Below are 20,421 nucleotides of genomic sequence, written 5' to 3'. Positions count from 1 at the left end.
AACAACCTCTAAGAGCGACCAGAGCCACTAACCAGGTTATGAACACAACCCCCGGGTTAAGCCCTCCAGGGATAACGTCTCTAGGGGTCCTCCAGGCGCCCTAAGCCTGTCCCAACTCCACATCAACCACAGTAGCTAAGGCGGGACCAAGCCACGACCCCCTACCCCCTACCCCCTACCCCCGCTAGGTGATGGAGCCGATCAAAGGAGCCCAGAGGGATTGATCTAATGTGGTGGCAGAGGCTATATCGAGACTAATGTGATCTATTAGAAGGTTTCTATATTGGCTAGAATTAAGATTATTTTTATTTTTCCAGTTCATGAGGACCGTTTTCTTGGCGATGCATAGGGCAGTAAAAACCATGTGGACTGTATTAGTTTCTGTAGTGACCTCATCCAATTTTCCCAACAAGCATGCTAAAGGGGAGGTTGGAATTTTACATTTCAGACACTTTGATAAGTCTTCACATATCTTGTGCCAAAACTTCTGCACTAGTGGACAGAACCAAAGAGCGTGGATGTAATTGTCTGGTGTATTGCCTTGACAGTGTGAGCAGTTGTTGGAAGATGTAAAGCCCATCTTGAACATCCGATGACCTGTATAGTGCACTCTATGTAATATTTTGTATTGTATTAATTGCAGACTGGGATTTTTAATCAATTTAAAGGTTTTTAAGCATACCTGAGACCAGAAGTTTTGGTCTAAGCTGACTGATAAATCTACTTCCCACTTTGCAATAGGAAGGGATATTGATTCATCTAATTTAGAAAGTGTTCTGTATATTTTAGATAATAATTTGGGGGATTTAAGAGTAAGAAAATGTACTGCACTTGGTGGTGTTTGTAATTCAACTTGACTGAGGTTAAATTTCTTTTTTACTATGGATTTAATTTGTTGATATTCTAAAAATCTTTTCTTGTTGATCCCATATTGTGCAACTAGTCTGTCAAATGGAATAAATTCTGTTCCCTCTAATATATGTTCTAAGTATTTAATTCCTTTACAACTCCATTCTGGGAAATTAATCATATTATTGTTTTGTAATATGTCAGGGTTATTCCAGATAGGTGTACGTTTGCATGGGATTAATGAAGACTCTGTTATTTTTAGAAACTCCCACCATGCTGTCAGAGAAAAGCTGATGTTGATACTTTTAAAGCATTCATGTCTTTTGATGTTTGAGCTAATAAATGGTAGGTCTGAAATCTCTAGATCATTGCATAGTGCCTGTTTAACATCTAGCCAGGGCTCATCTAAGAAGGTATGTTTTGTCTTAAACTGCTCAGTAGGGATGGGTATCGTTTAGGTTTTATCCGATACTGGTGCCAAACCGGTACTTTTGAAACCGTGCCGGTGCTTAAACGGTGCTCGAACCGGTGCTTAAAGAATGGAAAACACAAACTTTGTCCTAAAACCTCTCATGTTGAAGCAAAGTGTTGTCAAAAATAAGCTCCTAAGAATAACTTATAATATTTAAATTCCCACTAAGATGGATCAATTACAAAATACAGTGTTTCTTTATGTGTTTCTGTGTGCCATTAATAGGTGGGTGGGTATGTGTGAGTGCATGGCTGGTCCTGAGTTTCGGCTTGCTGAGCCTTAGCCCCTATGGGCGGGCAATGGTCATAGAGGGTGAGGGAGGGGTCCACACTCCCTACTGCTCACCCCTGGGAACTCAAATCTTGAATTCCAGCCACACAGATATCATTCTTCTACTGTGTTCTTTTTTTCATCTAATATATACACTACACACACACCTCTCTCTTAAAATATAGTTTTCTTAATATCTACATATTTGTTGTTCTTCTTTCCTTTCTTCCCCATTTTTACAGTTGAATGTTTACTTCCATCTATTTGCACCTTATCTCTTTCCAACCTTCCTTCTCTCCAGTTATTCCATCTGTGTCTCTCCTCCAGAAGACTTCCTCCTCTCCAGTCAGCTGCCACGCTACAGGTTTCTATCCTGAGAGAGCCATGATGTTCTTTAGGAAAGATGAAGAGGAGATTCATGAGGGTGTGGATCCTGGAGACATCCTCACCAACAATGATGAGACCTTCCAGACAACTGTTGATCTGAATGTTTCATCAGTAACATGTCACAGTCCGACAGATCTGCCTGAGAAGTTCTGCTTTGTTCTCTCTCTCTCTCTCTCTCTCTCTCCCTCTGTCGCCTCTACTAAAGGGAAGAAGCGAGACTGCTCTTCGCTGGATCGTTGCTTGACCTGTGTCAGTGAATTCCCATCTTGGATACTACAGTCTAGTTCCTGCATTTCAGGTTCTTGTGCTAATGCTTTTGTTTCCCTGTGTACAGACCCCTGGACCTGCCCTTGTTCCCTACGGAGTTTCTGGTGTGAGAGAGGAGTAAATGACTGGTGAGACGCCAAGAGAGACTGAAGAGGAGTGAGTGTTATCCTGCTTTTCCCCGTGGATTCCCTGGAGCCCTGATCCACGCACGCTTTTATATAGCACTGAGTCACTGTCACACATTTCACCTGGTGTTTGTAAATAAAAACCCTCTGTTCTTCCTTTGAGCAAGGAGTCCTGCGTTTGAGTCCCCCCAGTGACCGTAACATAACACCTGACAACTGGAGAAGATACGACTGTGTGTTTGAGCTCTCTGGTGTTAAGAACATCATCACCAACCTGGATAAAACAGTAATCAGATTCAACAGGAGAGAGAGAACTGGTAATGATTAACTTAGGAGAAACACATTTGATTTATTTTGTCTGCTGAGACTGTGGGTTAATATTTGAATGTTTTGTCTTGTTTTTTGTTTGGACTCTGATCTTAATTAGTCATTACCATAATAAAAACTAATAGAGATCATAACAGAGTAGAAAACTTATTATAACTGAATTTTAATTTAATTTTCAGTGCTTATATCTAATAAGTTTTCTTGGTTCAACATATATGAGCTGTTACTAGTGTTAAGATTAATAAACAACTTTTTAAATGTAATTATTGGACTATGTAATTGGAACTTTTAAATTTCAAAATTGATCAAAGAATTTCTAATCCATAAAAACTTTGGGTATTTATTTTTGGGCTGACATTTGGGAAGCTGTTACTGAATTTAAGTGGCACTCCTGTGAAAACCTTTAATTTAACAATATGCATCTCCTCTGCTTAACAGATAAAAATGTTCTCTTATCTAAATATTCTATAGTATTGCATGTATAGTTGCGTCAGTTGAGCCTCACATAGAGATTATAGTGCAATAACCTCCACTCACCATTATGTGAGAGTAGCTAGATGAATGCTACAGGGTGGACTTCTTCTATTCTTACCTGCTTAATCTGCACATTTTATCTGTGTTTTTCAATGAGCAGAGAATCCCTCTGACATGACAGCTTCAGTCATTGCTGCAGTGTTTGTTGTGCTTATTGTCATCGTCATTGCTGCTGTTGGATTTGCTGTTTACAATAAGAAGAAAGGTAAGAGATTCAAAGGAGCTGTGTGAGCAGCTACAGTGCATGGCTCAGTTACATTATTTCTGCAGCATAGTATATGTTAGACTTTTTTTCTTCATATTTAATAGAAAGTTTGATTTTAAATTATTTAAAACTGCAACATCTTGATATGAAACAATGATTTTATTAAAATTATACTTTTTCTTTTGTGGCCCTTACAGCTCCTGAGAACAGCATTGAACTTTCTGTGAGATCATCTGGATGTGGCGTTTTCAGTGGGAGAAACGTTTTGTCATTCATCCAAATGACTTCTTAGTCTCAGCTGAAGGTAGGTTTCCCCAACCTTATAAACATTACATTTGCATAATGACTGAAACTAGCACCACTGAAGGAACAATGGGCTGTAAGTTCAGTTTCATGATAATTAATATGCAAACTGTTATGACCATTGATCAGTTATGGACTCTTGATTCAAAAGACCATTTAGATAAACGGAGCACCCTGTATTTAGTGTTCACATGGCAGAAATGTTCCAATTTTAATTTAAACTCGTTTTGTTCTTTAATATTTTGTTTTGTAGAAAATCTTTTTTCCTGTTGTTATTATTTTAAAAGGATTGTTCAATCATTTAAGGCACTTGCACTAGGTTCATTGTTATGATTAATTTATGCGCAGGGGCCCTAGAAGACAGTAGAACAGTCAGTCTTTCTTTTTGTTTAATGTTTTCTTCACAAGGTACTTATAAATGTGATGGTTTGCTAGCATTCGTTTTGTTTTGGCCAACAAAGAATAAAATCCAGTCAGCGTCTGATCCAACCTCTCCCCTCCTTATTTCATGATTTGTTTTGGTTCAGGCGTCAGCTCTCCTGGCTGCCAAGCATTAGAACTAGAAGGTAGGATGGCTCTTTTAAACAGAAATCTGGGTTTCAAAAGAGAAAAGAGACAATTTAAAAATTAAACTCACAGTGAAGTCCACATGAAAGAGTATTAGTTATTGTACTTCATTTCTAACTAAGTAAACACAGAAACGTTTGACATCTACTGGCCAATTTGTCTTTGCCACATCTTGATAATACTATTCTGTGAAACACAGATGCAGACGAGGCCTGTACAATTTCAAAGCTACTTATTGTAACAGATTTGCAATAATTGTGACAACAGATGTTTTGGAGAAATCCTCATGCAAACAAGGAAAAAAAATATGGAGAAATATTGCTGTTTAAAAAAGCAGGCTGTGACTGTAAAAATCACTGTGCTTCAGCTAAATTCTTCCTCTGTTAACATGAGTGCTGTGTTTATTGTAATAACCACACAGGTTTCCAGCTGTTTCTGGGCTCAGTTGACTTTGCTGCCCACTTTGCTTGCAGCCCTCAAACTTTGGATGTGTTTGACATTTAATCTTTCTAGAGCTCATGAGATTCATGGAGCCAGCAAGGAAGAGAGGACTTTCTACCTATTCCTAAATAAAAAAAAACAAACAAAAAAAACCAAAAACGGGTCAAAGCAATTCTGCCACATAGGAAATATTATATAATTATATAAGTTGTAGTATATTATATATGTAGCTGTCCACTGGTTAATTAGATAATCACATGTACTCAGGGACCTCACAGCGCAAGCATTTTAGAAATACTAACTGATAGCATGAGAAATATTAATCCTGACAACAACAACATCTAGTTTAAGGGGGAAGAAGTAAATGAATTACAGAATCTGACATGAACATTTTTAACTCTGGAGATAGCTCTAAGATATTAAGAGAATGTGCTAAATAAGATCACTGATCACAGGCAAAACACGTACTTTAAAATGAGATCTTCTTGTTTCATTGGAACAGTAAAGTACTACAACAAAGAATAAGTGCACTTATGAAAGAGCAAGTATCACTGCTGGAGTAGGCAGAACAACGCAACCTCTGTCATCTTAAGCTGTGGCAGGATGAGGACCCAAATGCAGGACTCATAGACAGAAGTAATAAACTCAAAATAATAAAAATAAACTCACACTTAAAAAAAATAAACTCACAAAACAACAAACCAAAACCCTGAACATGGAAACTAAACACTGGGAAACTAGAAACAGAAACACTTGGAAACAAGGAGCACAGAACTAGGAACAATGGAAAACCAGAACCACAGAGAAACTCACTGAACATGGGACGCTGCGACAACGGACAGAAGGAAACACGGGGCTTAAATATACAAGCAGGAAATGTTATGTTATATTATGTTATGTTATGATGTGCCGCATCAGTTAGGTTTTTCATGAGAATTTTATCTGTACACATGTTGTCAAATAACCAGAACCTACTGTATTCCTATTTATACATATTATTTTGAGGTGGCGTTTTTATGGAATCTACACATTTTACTATCTTACTTTTACAAGTTTCTGGAAAAACTGGAATAAATTCATCTTTGTGTTATAATCACTTTAAACTTGTGAATTAATGATCTTTGTCGCTGTGTTTAACGTCTGGCGACATCTAGAGTTGAAACACATTTATTTAAATGCACAGTTTAACAAATAAATCTTTAACCACCAAGGGGAGCCAAACCTCATTTAGAAAGGCAAACTTCTGGCACCCCCTTACATTAATGAGAGGAACTACTTTTTCCTTTCCCAAGACAATGCCTAATTGACCATCTACTTATTACATTAATCCTAGAACAATAACGACGGGTGTTTTTCACCCAAAGTGATAGTGGTAGTGTTACAAAACTGCATATTATTGTTCTAGAGCTATGAATCAAAATTAAAAAAACAAACTCTCATAAAAGATCCATCTATCAGTCGATCCTATCGCTAAGGGAGAGGCCAGCCACCCTTTGGAGAAAGCTGATTTCTTTTGGTCACCATCCAGAGCTTGTGATGATGGGTAAAGGTAGGGACGTAAATCCACCAGTAAACTGAGTGCTTTGCTTTTATATTCAGCTTTCTTCTCACCATGATGCCCCAGTGTAACGTTTTGCAAAGCTGGAAGTTTGGTCAGTAGATCTTTAATCTGTAAAATTTTTGAACTGTAAAAATGTAAAAGGAAACATTTTCATGAATATTACAAAATTTCTATAATGATTACATAAAATACTTGAACCTATACTTATTGAAATAAATAATAAACAAATGATAAGGGTATCGACTATATTGTATCACCCTATACTAAAATAAATATTTGTATATTTATACTACATTATAACCTTAATAGTATGTAGTATTGAATTAATAGAGCTGAGATAGGCAGTAGGCATATCCATATTCAAGTCTACTATAAAAAGAGGATAGCATGACAATAAATACAAAGGGTTCACCGTGAAGTGCAAGCCACTCATAAGCCTAAAGAATAAAAAAGGCTAGATTGGAAAAAAATATCTAAAAAAGCCATCAAAGTTCTGGGAAAACATTCTGTGGATAGATAAAACCAAGATCAAGCTTTACCAGTATGATGGCAAGAAAAAAACATGGAAAAGGTGTGAAACAGCTCATGATCCGAAGCATACCACATCATCTGTAAAACACGGCGCAAGGTTGGGAGTGCATGGCTGCCAGTGGCACTGGGAAACTAGGGTTTTTGCAAGCTAAATGCAATCCAATTGATTGGGTGGCATTTCATAATACCGATGAACAATGACCCAAAACATACAGACAAAGCAACCCAGGAGTTTATTAAAACAAAGAAAAGCAAAAAGGCACTAACCATGGCAGCACAGGAACAAGGGGTCTGCCACACCAGTATCCTTGGTTTATGTGAATAAATAAAGATAACGATTAGCATACAGATGAATGACAAGTTTATTTTTTAGCTCCAATTATCCTAAACGCACCAATTCAGTGAAGCTTAGCAAGGTCACGTGGGCCCTCTTCCTCTGCATGCTCTCCAAGATGATGATACAGGAATAACAAGTTTAGCAGGACGTGGCCCTGGTGTATGAAGGTGCAGGGGAAACACTGATTAGTTACTTAGTTTTCGAGCTCTACTTACAATAAAAGTAAAAATGGGCCTTCACATGACTCCTCTGACAGCTGGGACTGTGCAGGGCTTACAGCTGTGTCTGGTGAAGGAAGCCGAAGGTGAAGCCTTGCCTCTCTCTCCAGGGGAACAAGGACAGTTGCCGGGAATGGCTGGAACCATACTGCTCTGGGAACAGGGACTAGCAGGGCCCTAGCCAACCTCACCCAGGGAGGAACTATAGTCTCAGGATCAGCAGGCTGAGAAGCAGATGTAGTCTTAGGGAGTGTCCCAAGGAGGGCTACAGTTTTGAGGGAATCCATCACATGAGTGTCTTTAATGGAGCCATGATGGTTTTTAGTCACGGATTTGTTGCATTTATGAAAATTTTAGAAGTATAAATGAAAGTTTTCAAAAATGTGTGTTTAGTTCTGAGTATCATTAGGCAATATATTATCTAGGCAAAATAAATAGTCAACTTGTGTTTCAAATTAAAAAATTAATCGGCTTAAAAAGGGATTCCCATATGACAAATGCGCAGTCTGCAACCTGCTTTACACAGTAAACCACAAGAAAGAGAGACTTTCAAAAATCACTGACTAAATGCAAACAGGTTAGTGATAAGTCAGATGCAGATATATATCGTTGTGGGCTAAGGGGAGAAGCTACTAGCCCAAAGACTCATGGGACTGTTCACCTGACATTCACGTATTGAGTTACAGCATTATAACAGCTACTGCAGTTATCTTGTGTTGATATTGTTAACATATAACATTATTGCAGCTGTGTGTTCTGTATTGATTGTGGCCAGCAAGGACACCATGACTGAGACTGCTGTACCCGCTAATCACCTCTCTCCACTGTTATGTGGTGCTCCTAATAAAAGCAGCATTCCTGTAGTTGAGCGGTCTATGAAACACAGGAGCTGCAGGTTAAAATAGAGATCTCTTTCTCCTACTTTGCTTAAGTTTGCCACAATATATTTACCAAAAAAAGATCTCTGTGAAGTGTAGTTAAATAACTTATCTCCTAAAATGCTGCTCACTTACAGGTGAGAAATATAAGATAAGACTTCATTGATCCTACGGCAGGGAAAATTGTGCGTTACCACAGCTCAGGTACAGATACGAGCACAAAGAGATCCTCCCTAATCTTGATGGAACCTATCAGTTGAGTGTTCTCCTCAAGATTTCATCAGTCATGTCCCAAGAGTGGTGGAGATATGACTGTGTGTTTCAGCTTTTTGATGTAAAGGATCATCAATCATCACCAACTTGGAGAAGGCAGCAATCAGAACAAATGTAAATTCTGAAAGTGAAAAAAGATTTTATGTGATTTCTTGAAGATTTTATCTTCTATCCCACAATCCAGTTAATATATTGTTTCAGAAAGTTAATAATAATAAACCAATAAATCAAAAGATTTTAAAAGAAAATGTGTGACAATTAGCCTTCATTGGATAGTTTCAGTACAGATGGACTGAGACTGGCAGGAAAAAACAGGAAACTAACATGCAGCAAAAATTAAGAGTCAAACTGAGGACCTCTTGATTTTTTATTTTATTTTATTTTTTTGTAGAATTTTGTCAGTTCTAAATAGGCTGTAGGTGTGAATGTGATTGTTTCTCTGTGATGGACCTAAACGATATTGCGAAAAGTGTTCCCGTTGTGCTTTCACACTCATATGAACTTAAGTGAAGTGATATCCAATTCTTAATTCTCAGGCTCTCAGGTAAGATCCAAACCTCACCCCAAGTTTGCTTCACTTTAGTTTACTTTGCAGCCACTACTTTATATATATTGTACTCATTGCCCAAGATATTGTTTCATTATTAGATTAGTTTATTTTTTCCATCACACAATGTTTGCACGCATATCAACACTGCAAAGTCAAAATTCAGATTTATATTGTATTAATAAACTTTTCTTGAACTGATGGTTTGGCTTCTCCTTCCTGGTTGGCAACAGGTGTGGCTCAGGACTGAGAGACCTGAAGTACTGCTGACGGCCTCATTGGATTGAACCACAAGCCTTGTTGCCTGGGGGGTGTTTGTTGAATTGTTTTGTGTTAGTTGATTATATGGCAGCCATTTTGTCTTCCCCTTGTGTGTCCTATGGTTTAGCTAAGCCAGTATATAGGTTCCCTTATGTGTCAGTTCATCTTGTCTTATGTTTGTTTGAGGTTTTACTAGTGGTTATTTTGAGTTAAGTTTATCGCTTTTACCTCTTTTATTAGTCTGTCTGTTTAAGTTTCTGGATTTGTTAAATGTTTTTCATGTTTTGGGGTAAATAAAACCCCACTTTTGAATTAAACCACTGTGTCCTCTATGCTTTACTGCTTAGTCCCTGACAGCACTGTTCTCGAGCAGATCTGAAGGCCACATAAAGTTTGGAAGTGTGTAGCAATTGACTCTGCAGACAGTCTGCACTCTGTACACTAGGCATCTCAGCTTTTGCTGACCTTGCTCTATGACCATGGTTGAGTTGGTGTCATACCCAATTACTTCCATATCGTTATAATACCTCTAACAGCTGACTGTTGAAAATGAAGTAATGAGGAAATTTCATAACTAGACTTGTTGCACAGGTGGTATCCTATCACAATACCATGCGGAATTCACTGAGCCTTTGACAATATAGTGTACCTGTCCGGGATGTACTTTACCTTTCACCCAAAGTCAGCTTGGATATCTGGAAATAGTCCCTGTTCTTAATAATTGTTTTTCTTTGTTTGGCTGAGAAACCAGCTATTTTGATTATCTGCATCATTGCTGCTGTGATTGGTTTCCTTACCTTAACTACTGCTGGAACTGTGGCATATATCTGTACAAAAGGTGAGCTATGTGGAGGTTGATGATTGGACCTAAAAGCAGATGTGTGGAAACCAAAACTTGACTTAAACCAAGAGTGAGCTGTTTATATAGGCTGGAGAGCGATACAAAACAAAAGGCAGGAGGAAACTAAGGCAAAACTAACTGGACTACACAGGGGAAAATATAAAATAATAATTTTAAAATTCTAAAAGTTAAAAGAAACTTTTTTTGTTGTTGTTTGTGACAAAGACAATTACATTTAGGTAAAACCAAACAGTATTAATCACTGAAACATTCACGATTCCCAAAAGGGGTGGGTTATGGACACTAAGTGACTGATAGAAAAAAGAGATACTGTTGAGAAAATTTTGGGGGAAAAACTGAACTCATGTGGTCCAAAACTACATTTGCGTTTTGGTCCCTTTTGTGTATTTTCCCTCAGATGACACCTTTATTCAGTTTTATTAATGCCTAATCAAACAAATAAAAGCCTGTTTATGATTATAGATTAGGATTATAATTAGATGATTATATTTACACTGGCTCTTTATGACGACAGCTCAGCAGATCAGATGGATCCTGAATCTCACATTAATTTACTTTACTACTATAGCCTAATTTCATGTCTTCTACTGGCCATCTCTTGAATTTATGTAATTATCTTGGGTGTAACTGACAAAATTGACTCATGTTTGAATAACTTGCATTGATTTAACTCAATTGTTTAAGTTACTGCCAAAGAAAAACATCTGTGTGCAACCAATGTCTAATATTGAATTAAGTAAATCCAAAATGTGGTCTTTTTTCAGTGTGACTGCAATTTCTGATATTATTTGTTTATTCATATTAAAGTAAACCTATTTGACTTTAAGAAAGAAAATTAGTGATGAATGACGCTTTGGCTCCCCCTCGTGGTTAAATCAGATACCACGTTGCAGGTTTGATTCTAATAAAGCTATGACGTTCTAAAGGAGAGATAGAGAGGACATATTTAAGAAGGTGTGGTGTAGAGCGCAACGCCGCCATCAAGTCAGTGGAAAAAAGCAAAAACTTGAGGAAAACCGTGCAGTGTATAAGTGACTGAAAAGTCCACCAATAAACAATTACGTCATTTTGTTCTAAACTGCTTCATCTACACATCTTTTTTTTTGTTGCTTTTTTTCCTTCAGTGCCTTTAAATATTCATCACAGGCAGCAGAGAATAAGACCCAAACACTGGACACTGCAAGATAATTTCACAAGTTTATTAACCATAGAAATCATAGGAAAATATGTAGCAATGAGCACGGAGGAAACAGGCAGGCTAGCAGCTGAGCATGCAGATCTTCAGAGACGATGCAGCGTTTAGTCCACGGAGTTCTGTCCAAGGACAAATGGGGGCATGACACCATGTCACTGTGAGTTAAAGTTTAGGTTATTATCTAATAACACATGTAGAAGCTGGCATGAACAGACTAAATATAACTGAGTCTGTAACTTTGTAAAGTTACATTAATTTTGTCAAATTTATGGTTTACTTTGACAAAAAGTCTGATAAAACAGCCTACTGGGAAGAAAGATACATCAAACGGCTCCCACAAAGCCAGTTCTACAGTTTACAGAAAATGTTGCAAAAAAAGGTGAAGCTACAGTGTGAGCAACAGTTCTCTGTGTGAAGATACCTTGTTGGTGTGGATGTTTCTAGCAGGAGAAGGTGATACTAAATCTGAAATCATCTCAAACTGGTATTTTGAACATGACAGTCAGTTCACTGTATTCAAATAGCATCCATCAAGTTGGGATGGGAGATTTGCATCATGGATATCAATGCGCATGCATCATGCATATCAATGTGACTGCAGGACCTGTGTGATGCTGTCACATGTCAATATGGTGAAAAACTCCAGGAATATTTCCAGCATCTTCTTAAATCTAAACTACAAAGAATTAAGGCAGTCCTGAAGGAAAAAAGAGATGCAGCCCGCTAGTAGCAAGGTGTACCTAATAAAGTGGCCAGTGAGTGGCCACTTTATTAGGTAGGAAAAAAATGTCTTCTAATGTATACAGTGTTGTCACTCATCTGGCTTTAATTCTCTTAACCAGTTTTGCCTGGGCTCTCTTGAGTTCACATTACTGTCACAGTGACATAACATAATCTAGGAAAGGTTTATAAAGATCCCACATGAAAATAACAGTTAGCTTCATTTTAGTGAACCATAAGCATATATCCGAAAACACTCAGAAGTTTAACAATCCAGAAGGTTACAAGTTATTTCCATTTAATTCCACTCTAAACAGTTAAAACATGAAAATTCAGTTTTAACAGTAACACAGTCATATATGATCTCATAGGAACATTATGAAAAGTGCATAGATGTTTATTTTTACACTTCATATTCAAGTGTATTTTGTAAACTGTGTCTCTTTAAATTACAAATTCCCTTGTAATTAAAACCCTGTTTCTGTTTTTAGATTTTTACTTTTACTTTTACTTAATATGTTTGAAGAGACATTCGTTGAAGGCGTTTATCATCAGCTCATCTGGTCCAGGTTTTGCTTAGATCCAGTTTCAGTATAACTGAATGGACTGCTCTGATAATTTCCTTGTAATGGCCGTGCAAGTCTTATTCTTAAACGTGGTTACTAGTTTGGAGATGGTAGATGTGCTATTTTAATATTATTTTATTTGTAATTTTAAATGTATTCATTTTTAAGGCACTGTATTTTGTTATGTATTTATTTATTAAGTTATAATTTATTATAGACTAACTTAATTTATTACAGACCTACTTATTACAGACCTTTAATGCCAAAATCACAACCCTCAGAAAGTAGCTTTTATTTTGAAATCAGGTAGTTTCCTGTGGGGGCTGGCTTTACCCAGTTTGAAGGCAGAAAAAACAGACTCTCACGATAAACACAGCAACACAAAAGCAACATGAAACATGTGTATCTATTACTCCTCTGCTCTAATGTGGTATGTCCAGGTAAGATCATACATTAAATATTAAAAGTAGTTTACTTTATTATTACAGCTTGAATATGGCTAACTTTTATGAGTTGTCATTTTGTTTACTTCTCCTTATGCTTACCAGTTGGGCTCTGAAGAAATGTAACACACGCTCTTTGTATAGTATGTGTAATGTATTGTTAATTTGCAGTGGTCGAAGTTGTATAATGAGAAATGACATTTTGTGAAGTATTTCCTCCTTAAACTGTCCTATTTGTAAAGTGTTAAATTAGTCTCAGCAGGGTTACAAATGTATATGATGTCATACACAAGTGTTAACTAAGATTTACAAATGAGTATTAATATTTCAGTGCAGTTTTCAGTGCTCATAAATGTGTGCTCCAGTCCACATACAAAGGAATCTGAACACATACAATGTTTTACAAATGTGTGTGTTAATGTGGTGGACATCTGGAATATTTGGCCTTATCTGTATTTTTTATGTTTGTTTGTTTTTTCAAATAAAACAGCTGATTCTGTTCATCTGGACGTAGCGTTTTCAGTCGGAGAAATATTTCATCACTCATCCGAGTGACTTCTTCAGTCTCAGCTGACTCCAGATTCCCCCAATTTTATAAATAGTAAAGTTGCATAACAACCGAAACTCGCACTGTTTCCTGACAATAAGCCACAATTATTTTTTTCAGACTGTCATGATCACACATAAATGATTGCAGACATTCCCAAACTCTGTGAATGGTAAAAGGTCAGGATCGAAGGTTCTTATGTTGCTTTTAAGGTTGGGAAAACCTGCAGTCAGCAGAAGTCACTTGGATGAGTTTTTCTCTGAGAATGCTACGTCCAGATGAACAGAATCAACTCTGGGATTTTCTGACCTGGGTTTTTGAGCATGCATCAAGATAAATAGAATGAATCTTTTATTTTCTAAATAAATATAAAACACAGGAATCTGGGGGAAATCCAGCACTTGAACGCAGCTTACATTTGTTATCCCTCCCAAATAAATCAGGTGATATAATCAGGTGATCTGTGCACTGGCATTTAATGCTCTGTAAGTTAGCAAAAAGAATGCCACAAATATTCATAGACTTTTTTATGCACAGTGAAGTTTTTGAAAGTGTCAATGATCAGATTTGTGAAGCTAAACATAAATGGGTACATTAATTTTCATTATTTGTTCAGGTTTGGGTACACACATTTATAAGTACTCAAAAGTACAAATATATCATTGTACATGCGTCATAATTGATCACACACACCTGCTGTGGAGTCTGATTCATACCGAATTAATCCTATTTCTGATTAATGTTTATATTTTTCATTTATTTGTTTACTAACATTATAAACATTTTTGTCCCACAGTGAAACACTCATTGGTTAGTTTTGACACTGGTTCCTCTGGAAACCCAAACATCTCTGAGTTTGTGGGTTTCCCAGTAATTGATGGCATTCAGATGGCTTACTACTGTGACAGCAGCAACAAGATACTGGAAGCAAGACAGGACTGGGCGAAGAAAATATTAGATACCAACCCTCAGATGTTGGAGTCGCTCACTGATTATTGTTTTGTGGATCGGCCAAATCTATTCAGATTATGGATTTCTAGTTTGAAGCAGCAGTTAAACCAAAGCAGAGGTGCAGTGTTTTCTGTTATTTGTTTTGCCAAATCATCATAAATCATGTATATGCATAAACAAAACTGATTAATGTAAAAGATTGTTAGCATAATTAGTTATTTATTAGGTATAATAATACATTTTGTAATCATCAAACCTCACTAGTGTGCCCTAAAAAGAATAAAATAATTCATAAAAATAATTGTTCTCAATTTTAGTCTTGTATTAACAATGTTATGTTTTAACTTTAAAAATTATAGATCATGTCTCTGTTTTATGTCTTGCATTATGTCTTTATTGTGCTTCTTACAGTTTATAGCCTCTGAGTTTGAGATGTTCGCTGTAATCTCTGTTTTCTCTCTCGCCTCAGCTGTCCATATTTTACAGATGATAGAAGGCTGTGAATGGGATGAAAACACCGGAGAGGTTACGGGGCTTTTACAGTACGGATATGATGGAGAAGACTTTCTTAAATTGGATCTGAAGACGCTGACGTGGATCGCACTGAAACCAGAGGCTGACATTATCAAACAGAGTTGGGATGCTGACACAACCAGAATGAAAGACCGTGAAAAAATCCTCACTAAGATTTGTCCAGAGTGGCTGAAGATGTACGTGGAGAGTGGCAACAGCTCTCTGCAGAGAACAGGTAGAATCACATGACCTGATGCAGTAGTGTTTGTTTTACTTTGTATTATCTTTTGAAAAATAGTTATCATTGAAAGAGAAAATGGCAAAAACGTTTAAGTAGATTTAAAATTGAATGATTTAGAAGGTATGAAAACTGATATGAAGTTTTCCTGATAACTGCAGTTTTAGGTTTTGGATCAAAAACATCTTATATACATATTTAGGGCTTCTCTGCAATGTGACAAGATATCATGCCTTCAATCACACACAGAGTCAGTGAAGGGCAGAAAGTCTGATCATCTTAAATAATTGAAACAACAAAAGAAGAGGCCATCTCTCACCATGGCCATTTTGATTATAGCTCCTCTTCCAGCCTCCTTTCTTGTTCATATGCATTTTAGGAACTGAGACATCCTCCAGCATGATGTACTGCGACTGATTTCTGAATAACAGACAAGAGGACTAACAAGATAAGGAGGAAATTAGTGAAATGTCTCAAGAAAAGCAATTGTCAAAATGAAACAGGAAGTTTAAACAGTACCATTTAATAACCTCCTTTTTACTTTTAATTGAGAACATTTATACAGTAATTTAATGTTTTTGTGAGTAAAATTTACAGTCAGCAGGTCAGCTTGTTCAGTGAAAGATCTTAATGCAGTGATGCTGTAGTTCATCAGTGGTTTCCAAACAGTGAGCCATTTTGCAGCTTCTCTTTTAGCTCCACCTGGTGGTGAATTTGGCTTCTGGTGATGTTAAAATTGATGGATGGATTAAGATAATATTTATTATGTTTGTGGTTGAAAGACTATTATTGACATAAACTGAAACTCGTGATTTTTCATTAAGTATTAAGTATTCTTGTGTTCACAATTTCATTACTATATCTCAGAGTGTTTCGGGTTATTTTTAGTCTAAAAGATGTCATATTGTAGCCTTATGCAGCTGCTGGAAGCTGGTGATGAAAAGTTATATGTGTTATATGATCATATACATTAGATGTTTTAAATGTCTCTTGTATTTATCCTCCCCTCTCTAAAGAACTCTGAATTACCTTCTGTCTGAACAGTGCTACACAAATAAACTTGACATGACTTAAGATGATGATTGTTTGGCTCTAACGACTCTGTTTTGAATATTAGGTTTTGGTTGAATTCCTTTCCTTCTTCCAGTTCTTCCCTCAGTGTCTCTCCTCCAGAAGACTCCCTCCTCTCCAGTCAGCTGCCACGCTACAGGTTTCTATCCTAACAGACCCTTGATGTTCTGGAGGAAAGATGGAGAGGAGCTCCATGAAGGTGTGGATCCTGGAGAGATCCTCCCAAACAATGATGAGACCTTTCAGATGAGTGTTGATCTGAATATTTCATCAGTCACACCTGAAGACTGGGGGAGGTACGACTGTGTGTTTCATCTCTCTGGTGGTGAGGACATCCTTGTCACCAAACTCAATAAAACTGTGATCAGAACAAACTGGGGCAAAAAAATATTTAACACTGATGAAGGTGAGAGAAACATTTTTTTTGCCCGTATTGCGGATTGATTGTCTATAATGTTTCTGATTGTTTTGCCTTGTTATTTTTTGGACACAAAGAAGAATAACTGTTACTGTAGGAATAACTAATGGAGATCCTAACAGAGGAAAAAAATCTTTCTATTTTTTTCAGTGATTGTAAAATATAATAATTTTCTCTCTTTTGTTAATAATAATATTCTAACTTAATTCGATTCTAGCATCAAATCACAACAGTTGCAAATGTGAGTGAAGTTGGCCCCCCCACCTTCTTCAAATCCAACAAAAGTGGTATCAAACGTTTGTGCTACGTTTGTGCTGGTTTGTGCTGCAAAAATTTTCGTTTGTGCTGCTATCATTTCAAAAATATTAATAAAATAATGTCCTGATGCGTGCTCAATCATCCAGGTAAGTAAATTCCAAAAGGTTGATTCTGTTCATCCGGACATTTTCAGTGGGAGAAACGTTTTGTCACTCATCCAAGTGACTTCTTCAGTCTCAGCTGACTGCGGGTTTCTCCAACCTTATAAACAGTACATTTGCACAGCGAAGGAAACTAGCACCACTGAATGAACAATGGGCTGGGGGGTTAGTTCCATGATTGTTAGTATGCAAATTTTTATGACCATTGATCAACGACTACTAATCAAAGACACAGATTCTCGAATGGCCATGAGTACCATTCACAGAGAGTTGGGGAATGGCTGCAATCACAGCATTGTAAGATGGCGAAAGATGTACCCTCTGGCCCCCCTTCTCGATGCAGAGTTGGTCAGCATCCTGACAGCTTGATGGACAAAGCTGTCTCTCAGTCTGTGGGTTCTGGCCCGGAGGCTCTTCAGTATCCTTCCTGATGGCAGCAAACTGAAGAAGCTGTTGAAGGGATGAGTGGAGTCACCTGTAATGGAGAGGACCTTCCGGATGAGGCAGGCGCAGTAGATCTCCTGGGGAGGCAAGAGAGGTCCCCACAATCCTCTCCGCTGCTCTCACTACCCGTTGTCATTTTTTTCCTGCAGGACCCAGTGTGATATTGTTATCTATGTCATTAGAGCGGATGGATCGATATACTTTTGTTTTAAACTACTTTAACTGCACATTTTATCCTATATGTTTATTTTCATTTGTTTTTCTTTACTGAGCAGAGACGTCCTCTGACATGCTGTTCAACACCATCGCTGCAGTCGTTGTTTTTGTTGTTCTCATTCTCATTGCTGCTGCTGGATTTGCTGTTTGGAAAAAGAGGAAAGGTGAGGGATTCAAAGAAACTGAGTTCACCAGTCAATCAGTAGCAGATGGGAAATGCTCAGTTAGATTATTTCTGTTGTACTTTTTACATTACACATGGTTCTTTCTGAATTTATGTGAGGAAAACACGAGATTTTCAGGCACTTCGAAATGTTAAAAACTCATTTGCCTTTTGTTTTGTTTTTGTTTTTTAATTTCAGACAGACGGCCAACATCTTGTAAGTTCCCCTTCCTTGTCTCACTTTGTGACATGCACTCTGGATTTAAAACAAGGATTTTAATAATATTACCAATGGATTTATTCCCATCCTTTTTCAAGACATTTGCTTCAGATTCCTTTATTATCATATAGATCTGTTTAATACTGTGATGCATCAAACACTCTGGTTTTAATCAAGCATTTAATATTAGACCAAGATAAGCTGAGTAAAAGAAAATTGCAGTTTTTAAATTGTTTTATTCATTAACGGAAAAAAAGATATCCAAACCTAGACTCTGAATGAATAAGTTGCTCTAAGTTGATTTTCTTAAGTAAACTTTTTTGAGGCAACGACTTTGCACAATTTTTTTAAGGGAACTAATTAGATTTTACAGTGTATCTTTACAGTGTATCTGTCACTATGTAAAAAAACAACTTGTGACTTTTTTATGATTTGCAGCAAAACATGGTGCCAGGTTAACCTTCGCATGCATGACCCATGTCTGTTTGTGCCTTAGAGTGAAAAAGATAATTATTTTTTATTAATGAATTCTTGCTGATGCAGTTTCTCTTTCTCATTTATAGTCTAGCTCAATTGCTCTGCCTCACTTGAACTGAAAAATTGAGAGGTTTTCATTTTTACTTATTGAGCTGCGGAACATTTTACAAACAGATAAAGAGAAATCCAGACTGAAGGTTTTTGATTTTTCTTTTCAGCTCCTGACAAAGGATCTGAGCTGTCAGAGCGACTAAATCAACAAGGCTGACTGTCGTGTCTCCCTTCCCACCACATCTCAAAAGGTTCTCTATTAGACTGAGAGCCGATGACTGCAGAGGGCATTACAGACACAGTAACTCGTGAACTCACTTTGTGACATGTCGTGTTATCCTGCTGGAAGGACAACATGTTGACACGCTGGTCATAAAGGAGTGGACATGGTGAGCAACATATATATCCTCCATTGCCAACACCATTAACCAGCAGCAGAACATCAGTCTTATTTGCGATATGCATTTCTGGACTCTTTATGTTTGGTAAACTACCCCCTGAAGGTGGGGGTCTGTGATTGGTTAAACTTGTTTCTCTTCTGTTTGTTTTCAGCCTAGCATCCACAGTTTTCAAGATCTCATGTTCAAATTTTGTGTGACATGTCATTATGGTTGACAGCAATGACAGCTTAAGCTGATGTAATTTTGTAAAAACTGTGTCTAGGTCAAGGCCACGCCCTTCAGCAGGAGTTGTGCTCTCTGAGTGCTTCTGCACTTCAGGTGCCCTGGCTAACATTTCTTTCCAAAAAACACTGAACAAACAGGAGGACTCGGAGAGCGCAGCGCCCCACGGATGGCAAGGGTTATACTAAAACTTTACTGCTGTTGTTTGATGTCTTCATTACAACATGCTGAATTGGCTGAAATCTTTCTATAAGCTGTAAAAACCTGAGATGATTCCCTTATCCCCAGATGAACAGAATCAACTTTTGGAAATTTACTTACCTGGATGATTGAGCATGCATCAAGATGTAACTCTTCATTGTTTGTAAGCTTTAGAAGCATTATATTACAGTTTGTTTTGTGCACATAGTCACGGCGGTTTTGAGCCTCAGTTTTGTATTGTATAACAGCCATTGAGCTAACGGCAGGAGCTAGAAATGTTGCTATTATTATCCATTTGGTGAGGAAACATGTTCCGATATATGTTTAGTAACCACTTTAGTATTTTGGTTTATTATTTAGCTTTTCCTTCCACTCTGTGACATTGAGCAGTACAGGATGTGAAATATTTATGTTCATTTTCATTGCAATAAACAACTGCATGAGAGAAGCAAGTCAAAATCACTCTCGTGATTCTTTCCCCTGTTTTCAGGGGCAACATGAACACGATCCATCAAAATTGTGCGTAATATAAAGTTTTTACTGATTTTCACATATGGTGTGACCAGACAGACAAACAGAACAGATTACATGCTCCCTCTCTTCGGGGAGCATCAAGGAAGTTGTTTCTAAGTACTAAAGATGTAACACTATATTTAAGTTTATACTTTTATATAGATTAATCCTGTTAAAATAATTACCAGTTTGCAAGAACCTGGGGGGTCACTGGTGA

The 20,421-nt window shown here is 37.3% G+C and overlaps 2 protein-coding genes across 2 annotated transcripts in view; both read left to right on the top strand.

Annotated features, from left to right (window-relative positions):
• The window catches only part of LOC146682519 (major histocompatibility complex class I-related protein 1-like), an 82,014-nt gene extending 77,718 nt beyond the window's left edge, over nt 1–4,296 (top strand). The window contains exons 5-9 of the mRNA XM_085446948.1: nt 1,893–2,094; nt 2,578–2,687; nt 3,332–3,439; nt 3,628–3,659; nt 4,267–4,296. Coding sequence (XP_085303074.1) covers nt 1,893–2,094; nt 2,578–2,687; nt 3,332–3,439; nt 3,628–3,659; nt 4,267–4,296 — 482 coding nt within the window. The remainder of the gene's footprint in view (nt 1–1,892; nt 2,095–2,577; nt 2,688–3,331; nt 3,440–3,627; nt 3,660–4,266) is intronic.
• A 3,108-nt stretch (nt 4,297–7,404) lies between these two features.
• LOC146682518 (major histocompatibility complex class I-related protein 1-like) lies at nt 7,405–18,275 on the top strand. The gene is made up of 5 exons (XM_085446947.1): nt 7,405–7,480; nt 14,483–14,755; nt 15,107–15,385; nt 16,536–16,865; nt 18,016–18,275. Exons 1-5 carry the CDS (start codon nt 7,405–7,407, stop codon nt 18,273–18,275), a joined length of 1,218 nt encoding a protein of 405 aa, XP_085303073.1.
• The last annotated feature ends 2,146 nt before the right edge of the window (nt 18,276–20,421 follow it).

The sequence above is a fragment of the Copadichromis virginalis genome, linkage group LG22 (assembly GCF_057382275.1).
Source record: "Copadichromis virginalis isolate Kocher_CV1m ecotype Utaka linkage group LG22, C_Virginalis_male_GT1.1, whole genome shotgun sequence".
NCBI lineage: Eukaryota > Metazoa > Chordata > Actinopteri > Cichliformes > Cichlidae > Copadichromis > Copadichromis virginalis.
Note: the sequence above shows the minus strand (reverse complement) of the source record. Positions and strands in the feature narration are given on the sequence as shown.

Coding starts and splice junctions, on each gene's coding strand:
- LOC146682518 (XM_085446947.1), top strand. CDS start 7,405: ATGGGCCTTCACATGACTCCTCTGACAGCTGGGACTGTGCAGGGCTTA. Junction 7,481..14,482: donor TCTGGTGAAGGAAGCCGAAG/GTGAAGCCTTGC, acceptor TTTGTCCCACAG/TGAAACACTCATTGGTTAGT. Junction 16,866..18,015: donor AATATTTAACACTGATGAAG/GTGAGAGAAACA, acceptor TTTACTGAGCAG/AGACGTCCTCTGACATGCTG.